At 33.0% G+C, this 16,303-nt stretch overlaps 1 protein-coding gene and 1 long non-coding RNA gene across 14 annotated transcripts in view; both read left to right on the top strand.

The window, feature by feature from the left end:
• The window catches only part of LOC126764886 (RNA-directed DNA polymerase from mobile element jockey), a 224,903-nt gene extending 219,961 nt beyond the window's left edge, over window positions 1-4,942 (top strand). For 12 of the 13 annotated variants that reach the window (XM_050482553.1, XM_050482540.1, XM_050482549.1 and 9 more), the window contains one exon: window positions 1,729-4,942. In XM_050482553.1, the coding sequence (XP_050338510.1) occupies window positions 1,729-1,776 (48 nt within the window). In that variant the 3' untranslated portion in view covers window positions 1,777-4,942. The remainder of the gene's footprint in view (window positions 1-1,728) is intronic. The other variant, XM_050482543.1, reaches the window with a different exon arrangement.
• A 785-nt stretch (window positions 4,943-5,727) lies between these two features.
• On the top strand, window positions 5,728-11,416 carry LOC126764970 (uncharacterized). Its single transcript, XR_007668178.1, has 3 exons — window positions 5,728-10,658; window positions 10,744-11,080; window positions 11,152-11,416. It is a non-coding gene; the product is annotated as an uncharacterized LOC126764970 (long non-coding RNA).
• Window positions 11,417-16,303: the final 4,887 nt, after the last annotated feature.

The raw sequence follows: 16,303 nt of genomic DNA, 5'->3' as shown, positions 1-16,303 counted from the left end.
AAGACCATGCTGCTTCTTTTGGTGACGTAGTTACAAACGTATTTTATCGATTTCACCAAACTGCAATATTCAACATTGATATGAGTTTTGAATTTGATTTAGACAATAGTGGTGAATATAGTACGATCCATGTGTTGTCAACTTCGATATTCATTCCTCTAAAATGAAAGCTGAATGTTCTGCCATTGTCGTCTGGTGAGCGTCGCCGATAGAGTGGATATCTATTAGTTTTCCAGTTTGTGCTTCCGAAAGAAAAGTACGTGGATAGCGTTTTGTGCATTTATTGTCAGACATACAAACCAAAGAATGTGTGCATGTGACAAATCTCTCTTTTGCCACTCAACAGAGTACATCTAGTATCTGACAACACCACATATATGTACATACGTTGCTTCAAGATATAGTCCATCAAACATCGTAACTGTTGTTTGAAAAGTCGTGCTGTGACATCGTGACGATCGCTTGGTGATTGACCGCGATCCATAATTCCACACGTATGTCATCGCATCCTGGAAGTACTCGGTCATGTGCCCTTGGTTGCCAACGTATGTTGATGCCAAAAATACCGCCGACCGATATTAGCGCGACCTGATCACTTTGTGTGAAACACACAAAACAAAAAAAGTTTTTATGAAAAAAAGTTACTTTTTGGAATTGTCCAATTTTCCGACTTTTCCTCACGATGACGCTGGAGTGGATGGTCCATTGCCCGACCATGAAGAAGTTCGAATAGCAATTACCCGTCTAAAGAAGCGATATTCACAATGCGCCAAATCTTGGAAAATACCCGTGAAAAGAGAATCGACACACAGTTATTTGTACATATATATCACACTTTGACCCTCATTTTCGATCAAAAGTCAACTATAGGTACCGGGGACTAAATTTTCGGTACCTAGGGACTTGAACAGTTTTTATTGCACTTAAACAATTTTTGGTCATAAGGTGGCCCACACTAAAGACATTTTTCGTGCAAAGTTTTATCCTGTTATATTAATTGCTTCTTGATTTGTGCACTGGAAACTGAACGAATCAAGTGAAATTTTTAATTGTGCTATACGGGAAGTAGGCGTGGTTGCTGTCCGATTTCGTCCATTTTCACAGTGTGACATAGGAATTTAAAAAGAATGGCACGTACTAAATTTTGTCGAAATCTGTTGGTCGGGTCCAGAGATATGAGATTTCACCAAAAAGTGGGCGGTAGAGGTCCGATTACACCCATCTACGAATTGGAATTTTTTGTACTAAGGAACCTGCGTACCAAGTTTCATCAAAATATCTCAATTTTTACTCAAGTTAAAGATGGCACAGACGGACGGACAGGCAGACAGTCAGACGGATTTAAATTTTTATTTATATATGTATGTATAACCCTATATCTATCTCGCTTAGTTTTAGGTCATACGTACAACCGTTACGAGAACAAAACTATAATACTCTGTAGCAACTGTTTGCAAGAGTATAGAAATATGCGTTTCAATTAAGGCCATAAAGTAGGCATTGAGCGAAGAAAAAAGAAAAAATTGTATTTTTGGCAGGCAATGAAAATTTCTAGTTGTTTTTTTTTTTTTAATATTTGTAATTGAACAAAAAAATCCTTCTTTCAAGAAATCTTTTTTTTTTAAGCCATTGAGTTTTGGAAATGCTCCGATTTACAAATCCAAACATAAAGATACGATTATAAAAATACTAGAACTTATAATATTTATTTGCACATTTTATTTCTAGATCATCATCGAGGGGAATGTCAATAGAAAAACAAAACGAAATCGCTAACGTTTAAAGAATCGGAACCCGCAGAGGTAAACCGATTCATAAAAGGCAATTTGCATAATAAAACACATACATAATTATTATACGTTTAGATGCAAAGAGCTGGAGAAGGAAAAAGAGACCGTCAATTTACTCAACAGCAAAATAAAGCATTCCACTAAATGAAAATAAATTCGGAAATTTTGTATATGCATGTATATAATGTAGACGTGATTTGAAATTACAAATATGAACTTAATCAAATTAAATTTTCCAATTTTGACTTGAGTATCTAAAATTTCTTTTACAAAAATATAAAAATATATACTTTGGTGTCATATTAAGAAATTTACACAAAGTTCTGCAGACATTGTTAGTTTAAATAAATGGTGCTAAGTCAGTGCGTTCAAGTTTTAAAGATATTTGCCTACTATATTAAAAATATAAATAAATAATATTTATAATATTAAATATATTGATAGAAATTAAATAATTAATTAATTCAACTCAACTATCCGGAAGATTCTAAAAAAATAATTACTGACCTCTGCTTTTAATCATTATGTTCAAATATGGTTATAATATTTACAAACCCAATAGAAATCAAGAGGAATTATTTGAAATTTTTTTAAATAAAGCAAAGTTTGTTAATGGCAATATTCCGAACGAGGTTTACTGTTAGCATTAAAGCTTTTAGTATTTCATGGTGTCTGCAAATATAAATTTTAATTAAATTTATTAATGAATCTTTAAATATTATTGACCATTTAAATAACTTACCTATAACATAAAAGCATTAACAATCTATTGTTAACATACAATGAAGGTTCTGTTATTTCAAGACATTTCAAATTAGGTATTTTAAATAATTAATTTTTATAAACTGTGTTTAAGAATATTATAGTATATATATTTATAATATTAATCTTACAGTTTTTCTTAACTAAAACTAAGATTTTGTAACCACAAAAGTTAAATAAGTGTTGACTTTAACAAAAATGGTGCTCAAATATATTTATGAATAAGTTTAACTTTATGCATTTTATATGTATTATTATGTAAACCCATATTTTGTATATGCTCAATTAAAACATTGGAAGCTATTCGTATGAAAGAGAGCATATGAATCATTGTGATAATGTAGTATATTACATAAAATTTTGATTTACAGAAATGTTTTGTACATAATAAAAATGCTACCCATGTTAAATAATCAACATTTAAAGAAACGAAGCAAAACCGTTTGGACGTTCGTCACTTTTGCATTTTAAATCTTACAAAATATTTTATAACTCAAATTTGATCAAAATTTCAGTGTACGTTTTTTTGTATTATGTAATAAACTAAAACAAACTCATTAAGTACAGTTTCTCTGGTAAAAAGTAGATGTCTTTAAACTAGATTATTTAATTTTTGATCTTTTGTGCTTACTTACATTTTATAGACATCTCGTCATAATTTCAATTTAATGCGCTAGTATTTACTTCGGTATGCTTCTCCATTCGTTGTATACTCTGCTTCATAGTCTGGCTCTTGTTCACAGTAGCCCACAAATCCTTAATCAGGTTAAGGGATTTTGTGCTGACCAGTGGATGTGTTGAAATTGATTAGAGCGAGTAACAATTTGGCAGTGTGCTTCATATGGTTACTCCCATAGAAAATTACCTCTTCCTATGGATAAGCACTTTCGTCCATAAATTCAATTAATTTTGACTGTAAATTATTCCAATAGTATCCTTTTTTCAGAATTCCTGAGGTTCTTCAAGTGAAGCATCCCCATAGAATGAGACCGTACCTATCATATTTTACATTCCGTCACTGTTTCCAGGACATTCGGGTCTAAGTAACCGGAACGAACCTGGTTTTCCAGCTAAGGACTGCCAACTCGACACCATTCCTCTAAATTACTTCGGGAATGTTTTCTGCCGCTATAACAACAACAACGACAGTCTGCCGCTCATAATGTCGTTGTAGATTTTCATGTGGATATTATTGTTTGCCTTCCGATTGGAAATGATTGATTTTCGTTACATCTGATGAGAAGTTGTTTTTCGAATCTTCCACAGAACAGTTTTTATGTTTATATTTTTAGTAGATATAGGCGTTAGGAAGCAACTACGTGTTTTTATGGCCACAACAGAGCTCATAGACAATTTTAACATACTAGCAATTTCACGGGTCGGAAGGCCACTTTTTGCCAAAGTATGTTTATGCAAACGAAAATCAATTAAAAATTCCAGCAAACCAAATCGACAAAATTTACTGTTAATTTACAGTTATGTTATACTTATATCAAATTGAATGCAACGAGCAAAATTGTACTGAATGAGGTTGTTTTTTTCTTTCATTTTTGTTATAGATTTTTTGCACATTTGGTATCGTTTGAGCTAATAGTTAGAAAAATACATATTAGAGATCTTACATATATACAAAAGAGGCGAGCATATAAATATATTAAATATAAATAAAACATTCCTATATTTGCATATGTATTCATAAGTCGATTTTTGTAACATAAATACTAAAATAAAATATCAATACAAGTATACGATTTTGTAACCAGCTATACCGAAAATCAAAAGTTTAATATTCATATAACATAGTACTATTACTATATATAACACTGTCGAATTCACAAAATAATTTGGATGATAAAATGTGTGAGAGTTGAGCAGTCATATATATACACTTGATCTCCTTTTTGCACGGACGCTCTTTTCACAGGACGCTCTGCAGGACTTCAGTGCCAATTAAATTATGCAGTAGAATGCTACTGTAAACTGTATAAAGAAGTAAAGTCAAGGAAAGCACAGCGATTAATGACGATTTTTTTAATCATAAACGTAACATTATATGAACTCTGAAATTTATTTTTGCTAATTTCTTTTTACGGTAATACATATACAATATAACACCATGGAAATCTACAGTGTTTTAATTGTGTAAATTCTCGCTGTACGAAAAGATAGATTTGCATATAAGTAAAATGAGATTTCTTTTATACGTTTTCCTTTTTTCACGAATTTTTTGGATTGGTTCTAATAGTGAGTTTTACATGAAAATCTGACTTTTTGAACTGGTAATTACTGCCCCAGTTAACCATACAAAAATGAGATCAAGTATATATGTACATACATATCTATATGAATAAAAAATAATAATTTACAATTACATAACGTAAAACAATTAAGCTATACCGTTTTTTATTATGCAACGTGTTATACAATTGAATAAATTAACACCTTAATATATGTATGTATTGTGTACGGCGTAGACTGGAGTAAAACGTACATAATTCTGAGCTTACATTTTCTACAAGTACTTCTTAAAATATTTAGCAGTATTGCTAATTAATAGACGAAGCTGGTGCAGGCAAAATAATGAAATTGAGTTTCATACCATAAAGTACTTAAAAAGTTTTTTTTAGATCAATTTGGTAATACAAAAGATGTTCAATGTGTTGTTTTGTGTTGGAATTTCAAAATTCTGTAGGCAATTGCCTGATTATGAAATTTCAGTTTAAAAAAGACGACTGGTGAGTCAGTTGTCTTGATTGGTAGCTGATAGTTATGCATATGTTAATTTTGGTGTAGGCAAGTCAAGCGGTAGTAGCTTTACACAATACGACTAATTTGGTGATCTTCTCCCTTCTTCGTCCACCCTATGTACAATATTTATTTTTCTACCCTAGGTAGTTCCTTCTTTGATTGATTATAGAAAATCTTGGAGGAGATAAAATTATTACTCCCAAAGAAATCGGGCTATTCCATTTAAGATCGGTTTTGTTGAATGTCTTCTTATTTACTAGCGTAGAAACCGCTTACGCGGTTATAGGCGAATTAATAACAGCGCGCCAGTCGTTTCTTCTTTTTGCAAGGTGGCACCAATTGGTTATTCCAAGCGAAGGCAGATCCTTCTCCACGAAGTGAAGGTCTACCTCTTCCTCTGCTTCCCCAGCGGGTACTGCATCGAATACTTTCAGAGCTGGAGTGTTTTCGTCCATTCGGACAACATGACCTAGCCAGCGTAGCCGCTGTCTTTTACCTACATTAATGTCTTCGTACTACTGTGATCAAACTGAAAGGTGAATTTTGTCCATTTCATCTTCTTTAAAGTAATCCCCTCCCGTTACAATACACTTATGCTTACAGATTTTCCAGTCATCATAGCACTTGGAAAAGCCTCCGTCGTGATGGCCAACAGAGCCTCCTTCGATTCAACTTTTATGTCCTCAATTGAGTCAAAACGGTGTCCGAAGGAGCGGTCATGTGAATTTGCTGAATAGCCTGAAGTTACACGAACGTAAATTAGGCGAATGCCGTGGTTGCGGCACGATATTAGTTGAAAATGTGCGAAGTGATCACGAATAACAAATGCAGTATGAGATGGTGCATTATCGCAATTCTTTGTTCAATAAATTCAGACATGATAAAAATCGAAGAATTCACTTTTAGAGCCTCACAAAACGGCGCGCATCTCAAATACTAATGAATATTTTGACGTGAAGCATAGATGTCACTAACAGTACTACCAACTTACAGAAAAAACAAATGTCTCAATTCGAAAAACTCGCGAAGTATATGTAAATTAACCACCATTCAATTGATCACAGTAGTATATCTCATACAGCTCATCGTTCCATCGAATGCGATATTCGCCGTGGTCCACACGCAAAGGGCCATAAATCTTCCCCAGAACCCTTCTCTCGAAAACTCGTAACGTCGACTCATCATGCTTCTGCATCGTATAGCAAGGTCAAAAGTAGCACCTGTTGGCAAAACTTATTCTGCGTTGAATTTCGAGGCTGACATTATTGTTTCTGTTAATGCTGGTTTCAAGATAGACAAAATTATCTACAACTTCAAAGTTATGAGTGTCAACAGTGACGTGAGAGCCTAGTCGCAAGTGCATCGACTGTTTGTTTGATGACAGGAGATATATCATCTTGCCCTCGTTCACTACCAAACTCATTTGTTTGCTTCCTTATCCAGTCTGAAGAAAGCAGAATAACGGCGTGGCCAATCAATATCAATATCACCAGCATATGCCAGCAGCTGTACACTCTTATAAAAGATTGTACCTTCTCGATTAAGTTCTGCAGCTCGAATTATTTTCTCCAGAAGCAGGTTGAAGAAGGTGCACGATAGGGAGTCGCCACTGTTACCTTAATGGCTGCAACCTCGGCTTGGAAACACTGCAATAGTCAGGAACAATGAAACTGGAGTTGATAGAGAGCTTCTGACAGTAAACTCCTTCATAAACCTTTCCCCCAAGCTTTGACCCATCCGTAAAGAAGCTCACTGCGTCACTCCTCCAACGGATTCTTTCTATTCACAAGCTGCCAGAATTCGGTTTGGCGACTTCAAAATCCAAGTGTTCCTGTATGAAGTCAAAGTGTGTGAGGATTTTTGAGTGTTCAGACATGTGCTCATTTAGCAATCCAGATTCTCTGAGTCTGATAACAACTTTCGCAGTCGCACACAAAATGGCGTTAAGTGACATAGTTGGAGTGAACCTCAGTGTAACCCACATGCTGATGTGTGTGATGAAGTGTGGTAATTATGAGAATAACGACTCCATAGAACATAATGGGATTGGTGACACCTTTTTCCAACGGCTCCAGAAAAAGATAAGATAATTTCTTTAGAGTTCAAGACTTCATCGCTATATCATTTAAACAATTCATCAATATTTTATACTAATTATTTTGTCATCTTTTCGCAGGTGCATTCGTAGCCATGACGGCATTTTCAATATCTATTGTTCACTCAAGGAAGCATTAAGTCTAAACCAGAAACAGAACAAATGATTTTGAACAAGAATGAATTATAATTTATTTTCTTAATTTATTTTTGTAAATTGTTTTCTACAACTTTAGATTTTGTTCAAATTCTTCAATAAAATGTAAATACTATTAACATGGCTATAATTCGTAAATTGAAATCCCTTAATCTTCGATATATTTCCTGTGCATTTAGTGGTATTGCTTCTGCATTATTGATTGGTGGAAAGACACTGCCTATAAATCTGATGGAAAATATAGTACTGATTATATAAAAATAGTAGTGTTAATACCTCAATGAAGTTTTATTCAATACCTTACCACTGCATCAAGAGACAATTATTTCATTCTGATTTTCTTTTAATATTTTTAAGCCTTATATTCTATTTTGGAAATCTTACGTATCTAATTAAATATATGTATATTTTGGTATGTACTGCACACCACATGGGATCCCTGCCAGCGGTTAAAAAACTGGTGAAACAGTAGGTAGTAAATTTGTGAAAAAGATGTAAATTTTGATAGTGATCCTGAGGAATGGAGTTCAGTAAGGTCTCTTAATTTTTCTTCAAATTGCAGCGATAGCTATGTTAGTGTTTGGAATAATAGTGATAGCGAAATTTTAAAAGTGATACAAAATAATACATTTAGTTTAGAATTAAAAGCTTTAAGAAATAGGGTATTCCACAATCCAATAACCGATCTTCTGCAAACGTTGCGAAAAATAGGTTGTGCTGGTTTACCTCTAACGGCTAAAAGTCTCTTAGGTACCATCCGATAAAAGTAAATATTCAAACAATTCCAAGTGGATCTTTTTTATATAGAGGAATTCAAAATCATTTTGAGAAAAATTCATTTCCTCAACTTCAAAATAAAAACAATATTGTGTTTGATGTGGAAATAGATAGCCTCAAATTATTCAAGAATTCGAATAGAGTATTGTGGCCTATTCTAGCATCCATAGTTGATTTTCCAAACGAATTGTCGCTTATAATTGCATCAATGATTTTTTAAAAGAATTTTGTGAAGAAGTAAATTATTTAAAAAAAAAATTGGTTTTCAGGTTGGTATTTATCCTGTAAAGAAGAAACTTGACATTCTTTTGTTTTGCTGCGATGCTCCCGCTCGAGCTTTTGCTACAGATGTGCAGTCGCACACTGGAAAAAGTAGTTGTTCTAAATGTGAAAGGAGAGTTTGTTTTTCAAAACAAATAAAACGTTAAGAACTGACCAATCTTTTAAAAATAGAAGTAATAGATCACATCACATTAATCCTTTTAAATTTAGAGAAAGCATTTTAGAGTCAGGAAATTTCAAAATGATTTCCCAATTTCCTTTAGACCCAATGCACCTTGTAGATCTTGGTGTATGTAAAAAGTTGCATCTATTGTTGATTAAAATAGGCAACATAAACATAAGCAAAGTTAACGAAAAAATAACATTTCTCTCCAATTTATTTCCTTTAAAGTTCGGTCAAATAGGTAGAAGTTTAGAAAAAATCAGCAATTGGAAAGCGACAGAGTTTAGGCATTTCTTATTGTATATAGGTATATTTGTTATAAAGGATTGCATTGGTTATGACCATTACTACAATTTCCTCTTATTACAAAACGGAGACCATTTAGTTAGTTGCAATATACAGTACTTTTCGGATATAAGCCCCCCGGTTAAAAGATTTCCCCGCTTATAAGGAAATAAAATCAGGTCACAAAAAATTCCACATAAGCAATATACAGAACAATCCCCGGTTAATGTGTTCCCCTTTTAAAAGGTCTCCCCGCTTATAATATTGAAAATGTGTGAGCCATTTAAAGAAATCCATACGAAAATCTCCGGATATAAGAATGAAAAATCTGACAACACTTAACACCAAGACTTCGTTTTTTAAAAAAATGTAATTTTTTAAGACTTCGTTCTGTGCAAAATTTTTTCAAGCATGAGCGACAAAGATCTCATTTCTTCCTTACATTTTTATGTTTTGTTTTTTTATATGAAGTTTACTTTTGTTTTTTTCTGTTCACTATGTAGTGATGAATACATATACTTAAGTACTTTTAAAAAGTATCTAATAAATATTTACATACACGTAGCTTAAAAAAGTAGTTGTTTCATATGTGCACTTTTATATAAGGCTCAAAAGGTGCATAAAGCGGGATTTTCATATAAGCCCCAAAAGTGCTATTAACCGGGGTTTTCATATAAGACTTCCCCGGATAAAGTGTTCCAATTTTGAGCATTTCGCTCGGCTCTTATATCCGAAAAATACTGTACATGTTTTACTCCATTTAACTGACTGTACCAAGCAATATGGTCCTCTAGATAACTTTTCCGCTTACAAGTTTGAAAATCACATGCAGTATGTAAAAAAAACTTATAAATAAGCCTAATAAAATCCTGCAGCAATAACATTTTAGGCTTGAAGAAAGAAATATTGCAGATTTTACTTGCAATAAAATATCCAAAATTAAATCATTCAATTTAGATTTTAAAAAAGAAAAAGACTTTTTGTTTTAGTAAAAAATTAGGTCCCATAAAAGTAACATGCATGACAAAGGAATCTGGTATCGCTATTTTATCGGCACATTGTTTCTTGGGTGTTGAAAAGTACTTTCAAGAACCTTTGGAATCGTCTTTTGGTTTAGGTATTTTGGCAATAAAATTACATCCACATTTGTTTAAAATAGAAAAAGACGATACAGTTTATAACTATTTTTCTATTCCACATGAGAACAAGTTTCTTCTAATTCCCATTTTACATCATTTATTTCATTAATTGCAAATTACTATTTTTCACTGAAATTATTACATTTTCCCGACTGTATTTTAATATATTATGTTAAGTTATTTAAAATGAATTTTGATGCTGCCAAATTTTTATTACTCAATCAGATGGATTCACCAGCGCTATTCGATGAAATTTATTTGGAGGAATGCCCGAAAACGTCTTCGACTTCCGTAAAAGGTATATGTAAAATTGTAATTTTAGTTTTTAATTTATTTTTACGCCTTTGTTATTGTAAAACAATTGACATTAAAACGGAAGAAGTTCAATATTTCTGGTTACTACAACTCAGAGGCAAGCTTCTCAAAGCAACAAGTAAACAATTTACCTGTGGATGGAAACGGTAATCTACAATATTTTTAAAATGTATTTCTTAAAAATTTTTACTTTATTATGTTAACATCTGAAATGTTTTTAACATGTTAAAGACTATTTCCATCCAACAAGAAGATTTGACTTCAAGTGTTGGTAATATAGAAAAAAAGATGGACAGCTTTTCGAAAGAAAATGTAAGTTTTTGTCCATACAAGTTTTTATTCTCTAACTGCACTTGTTCTCTTTTCAGATAATTCATAAAGCGAGGAAATAGCCCAACAAAAGACCGTCCGTGAATGTTAGGTGCTAATTCGAATTTTTTTTCAATTTGCAGAAACAGTTTATTTTAAGGATGAAAGGCAGTTCAGACAGTGTATGTGATGTGCTGCGGCACCTATTCACTGACGAATTCCTTATTTTGTGTAACTCTACTGTCCAACATATTATATGGTAAATTTAATAAATACATATTTACCTAAAAAGATGTATTTTAAATTGATTTTTCATTACATTTTTAATAGATTCTTTCTTCACTTTTGGGCTTGCAAATTTCTAACAACGAATTCGGAAGTCCATCGAAATGAGCCACCATAGATTTAAGCAAAAAAATATATAGGAAGGGAAGAGCTGAGACATCATAATATTATAATAATTTTTTAGATATAAGTATGTATGCATATTGCATATGGATGTGCATATGGATATTATTTTTTGTATATGTATATATAATAAATTTTATATATTATATGTATGTAGAAATAATTTTTAAATTATTAAAAAAAATGTGTTAAGAAAAATGAATTTAATGTAAATAAAATAAAATGATTTCATTATTATAAAAATTAATAAAAATATTTTAATAAAAAAGAGATCTTTTTATTTTTGAGATTTGAACTTTAAGTAATGAATGGTAAGCGAGTAGTTTACCCACTAGGCTATTTTAGAATGCACCGTCACGCTTTCTTGAAAGCAATATTGTTGATGTGTCCCAAATTTATTGAAAGTGTGCGAAAGAAGGATATAGTTTCATTACAGCAGAAAATATGTGAACGGGAAGGTGATAAAAGATCATATGTATACAAACGTTTTGGGAGTTTTTTTGTTTCGTCCTTAAGAACGTGATAGGAAAGAGTGACAATTAAACCGGCACGCGACACCGGCATGTCACTAGGTACCATGACCGTCACTGTTCTGAGTTGTTTATGTTGCGTGGTTTGGGTTGTTTTCAAGTGTGGACCGTATAATAAATAAATAAAATAATATTTGTAAAATATATAAAAGGAAATATATTGCTGCATTCCGTCCTTTTGTAGCAATGAACATTTACAATTTTGAACAGTAATTATGCCAGATTTATTAGTTCGGCGGATTATTTATTAATTTTTGATGAAATTTCGAAGTGTCCGTTACAAGTGATCAAATATATTGATACCAGAGAGCTGCAACGAGTATGATAAAATCAGAACAAACAGTCGTGCCAAAAACACAGTCAAATCAATTCAGTTCAGCATAAACAACATTGTTAACCAATTCGTGTATCTGCCAGCGTCAACTGACCTGATGCAACACGAACAATCTGTTCGTCGGCAATCACGATCGTGTAAACGTATGGCTCGCTTCGGTTGCAATCGTATCATATGATACTAATTTGAATCATGTGTCACTGATTTGAATCATGTGTGGCAAAAAATGTATCAGCTTTGAAAATGTGCGCGTGTTACAAATTTTCGAAGCGTAAACAATGGAAATTGCATCGAATACGTACATATGGATGTACATACATATATACATACATTTGTTGTATGTATGTATGTAATCGATGGAATTTCCATTTTACATATAACATATATACATTCATACATACATGTGTATACAAACATACATATACATATGTAGTTGAAATAGAACAGAAGTGCACTAGAGAAAATCAGTGTTTAGGGGATGATATACAAACCGAACGCTGTCGATCATTTCAATCATTGAAGCATGAGTTTGCATCACTTTGGGTATTTTCTGCTGATACGAATGTTCATAAACAAATCAGATATAAGCCTATCGCTAGTGATACAAAGTTGTTCTCTATCGCTGATTTGAAGACAAACAGTTCGCTTCGTGTACATGAACTGAACTGAAAGAATCAGACAGAGTAACGGATCAGTACTTAAGTATACACAAAAATTTATTACTCGTTGCAGTTCTCTGATTGATACCTTGTTCAAAGACGGAAACGTATGTACCCGCAAAAGGATGACAAAATAATTAGTATAGTGGATCGTAAGAGTACACAAGTAAAGAACGGCTAAGCTCGTGTGTAACCGATCATTTTCTACTCTTGCAACTTCCAAAAAAATTGGATAAGTTCCTTCGGGTCCATGTAGCAAAAGAATTAAGTATCCATTTTTCGATGAAGTCGTGAATAAATTATACTACATTACTAAATCTTAATCGCATCAGCGAAAATTATCTAAACTTATCCTCAAATTAGATATATGTACATATGTGTTATAAACTCAACTGAAGAGAATAAATTTAATATATTGAATTGATGTGAAAAATGTCATCAAAGGATCGGAATTCATGATATTAGAAATATGATCTTTAAACCAAGCCCAATTCATTTTAATTGAGCGCCAAACCATTAATATAATTTTGTAACTTTTAAGAAAACGTATCACCTCAATTTCTTTAAAATATGGTATCACACATTTTGAGCAACCTATAGAACATATTGGGGAAAGAGAAATTGAGGGCTGATTTCATTCATTTTTGACGCCGCTCAGGTATACTTTAAAACTTATTTTCAAGCAATTTTATAAATATGCTAGAGGACCCGGCGAACTCTGTTTTGCCTTGGATGACAAATAAGCGGGGTTTGAATTATGTTAAATCCTTTTTTAGGAAATAAAAACTAAATTATTTATGTTTTTTAATGATTCTTTATTGTTCATATATAATAGTGCAGATGTCGTTCACTTCAGTTAACTTAATTGGTATGCACAATATTTTCTGTTTAATTATTATGCGCAATAATTAAGATCGTAGATGGTCATCCGTCCCTTGAACATGCCGCATATTCCAGATTCAAACCCCAAACTTTAAAAGATTGACCTTGTAATGTCGGTACCTGACTTGGAGATGCAAATATAATTGCTTCAAAGGCGCACTCATCTTTTTGGTTGTTCAGTTTACCACAAAATAAAAAGAAATAGCGAAAGAAAAACGAGCTTATCCGTCCGTGTGGATATTTTCTCGGCACTGTCGGGGAAATAGATTTTTATTTAAAAATCGAAGCGAAATCATCACTTATTTCTTGTATTATTGTCGTATTGTTATACTTAAATTCACAAGCGTTAAAAAATACAATTCCTACTTAATTTTAGTTTTTTAATAACGATTTTTATTTATTGTTACAATTTTTTCATCCTCTTGAGCTATTTGCAAATTTCGTTTGTTTGGTAAAGGCATAATTATTTTACATATACTTTAAAAAACTTTTTTGTATTTGAATAGTGAACACAAGTGCTTCATTTTTGAAAGCTACTACTCCTACTTTGATTAGTTTCATTTGATCATTGTAAGGAACCAATTTCTCTATCTCTCTGTCCTCCTTTTGTATCTGATTTAATTCTTTTAAAACTTTACTACTGTAATTTTTATACTCTCGCAACAAAGTTGCTAAGGAGAGTATTATGGTTTTGTTCACATAACGGTTGTTTGTAAGTCCTAAAACTAAAAGAGTCAGATATAGGGTTATAAATACCGAAGTGATCAGGGTGACGAGTAGAGTTGAAATGTCTGTCTGTCCGTCCGTCCGTCCGTCTGTCCGTCCGTCCGTCCGTGCAAGCTGTAACTTGAGTAAAAATTGAGATATCACGATGAAACTTGGTACACGTATTTCTTGGCTCCATAAGTTCGAAGATGGGCAAAATCGGCCCACTGCCACGCCCACAAAATGGCGGAAACCGAAAACCTATAAAGTGTCATAACTAAGCCATAAATAAAGATATTAGACGTAATTTTTTTGGAAAAGTGGGCGTGGCCCCGCCCCCTACTAAGTTTTTTGTACATATCTCGGAAACTACTATAGCTATGTCAACCAAACTCTATAGAGTCGTTTTCTTCAGGTATTTCCATATACCGTTCGAAAATGGAAGAAATCGGATAATAACCACGCCCACCTCCCATACAAAGGTTATGTTGAAAATCACTAAAAGTGCGTTAACCGACTAACAAAAAACGTCAGAAATACTAAATTTTAAGGAGGAAGCTGCACCCAGGCTTTTTTTAAAAATTGAAAATGGGCGTGGCGTCGTCCACTTATGGACCAAAAACCATATCTCAGGAACTACTCTACCGATTTCAATGAAATTCAGTATATAAAATTTTCTTAACACCCTGATGGCATGTACGAAATATGGGTGAAATCCGTTCACAACCACGCCTTCTTGCAATCGTCAAGAATGTCCAAATTGTTTATTTTCAGATTATTATTAAACGAATACAGATTTATTTAGAATTTGTTATTGAATGAATCATAAAATATTCAAAAGAAAATTAAATTTATTTCCCAGCGCCAGCTACCACTACCCCTTTTGCTTGCTTGTTAACGAATGCCTCTCACTTGTTAAAACTGTCGGTGACACAATATAACGCTATTTTGAATTTCATCTGATGCCTTCTCTGTATAATATATATATTAGGAACCAATGATGATAGCGGAATAAAGCTTTACACAAATACGGTATTTGAAAAATATGTAAATGACGGATAATGAAATCTCGATTATCACTTTATCATGCGAGAGTATAAAATGTTCGGTGACACCCGAACTTAGCCCTTCCTTACTTGTTAAATTAATTCAATAGTTAAAATGCTTATTTATGATAATCTGCTTATTGATATTTGTTATTGCATTGTGCGAATTTCCGTCTATTACTTCTAAATGCTTAATTATATCCTGTCGGTCCACCTCGTCTATTACCCCGAACAACAATTTATACATTGTCCCTCTTAAATTAATTAAACCTCTCTTCTTTCTTCCCTCTTCCTTGGGAGTAATCGATCTAATTTTTGCTTTGATTACTTTAATTTCGTTAAAAAGAAGTCCCTTGTTACTTATGTAGGTCTTCTTGTCTTATGTTTTCTTCCATTTCCCCCACCAAACTTGCTAGCTCTATCGGATGTATGTATGTATATATTCGTCAAAGATCTTTACTTCGTCCAGTTGGATCATGGCGTATCCTGCTTCTTCAACTATCGGTGACACTTGTAGGAACGCTGTAGCCAATTTCATGGCGGTCATCAGAAACTTTATTATCCACATGGTCTGAAAATATATTGATTCGTGAATTAACACTTTCAATCAGGGTTCTCATATACTACTCCGTAGCAGCAAAATTTATAAAATTATTGCTATGCTATCGCTACCGCTCTCACTTTGTCGGGGGCCACAGCATAGTCTTAGCATAACAATGTAAAAGTATCTGCTCTACTCTGCTCCGAGTTTTGTTAGGTAAAAAGATAGCGAGAGCAAAAAATTAAATGCTGCGCTATGCTCTGGCGTAGCGGTAGCAAAAAATTGGGAGCGGTAGCAGAGCGGAGCTAATGAAAATTTTCATTTGCTACAGCTCACGCATGTGTTTGTTGTTTTTTCTTTTTTGCTATTTTCTGTCA

Source organism: Bactrocera neohumeralis, unplaced genomic scaffold, assembly GCF_024586455.1.
Source record: "Bactrocera neohumeralis isolate Rockhampton unplaced genomic scaffold, APGP_CSIRO_Bneo_wtdbg2-racon-allhic-juicebox.fasta_v2 cluster10, whole genome shotgun sequence".
Lineage (NCBI taxonomy): Eukaryota > Metazoa > Arthropoda > Insecta > Diptera > Tephritidae > Bactrocera > Bactrocera neohumeralis.
Note: the sequence above shows the minus strand (reverse complement) of the source record. Positions and strands in the feature narration are given on the sequence as shown.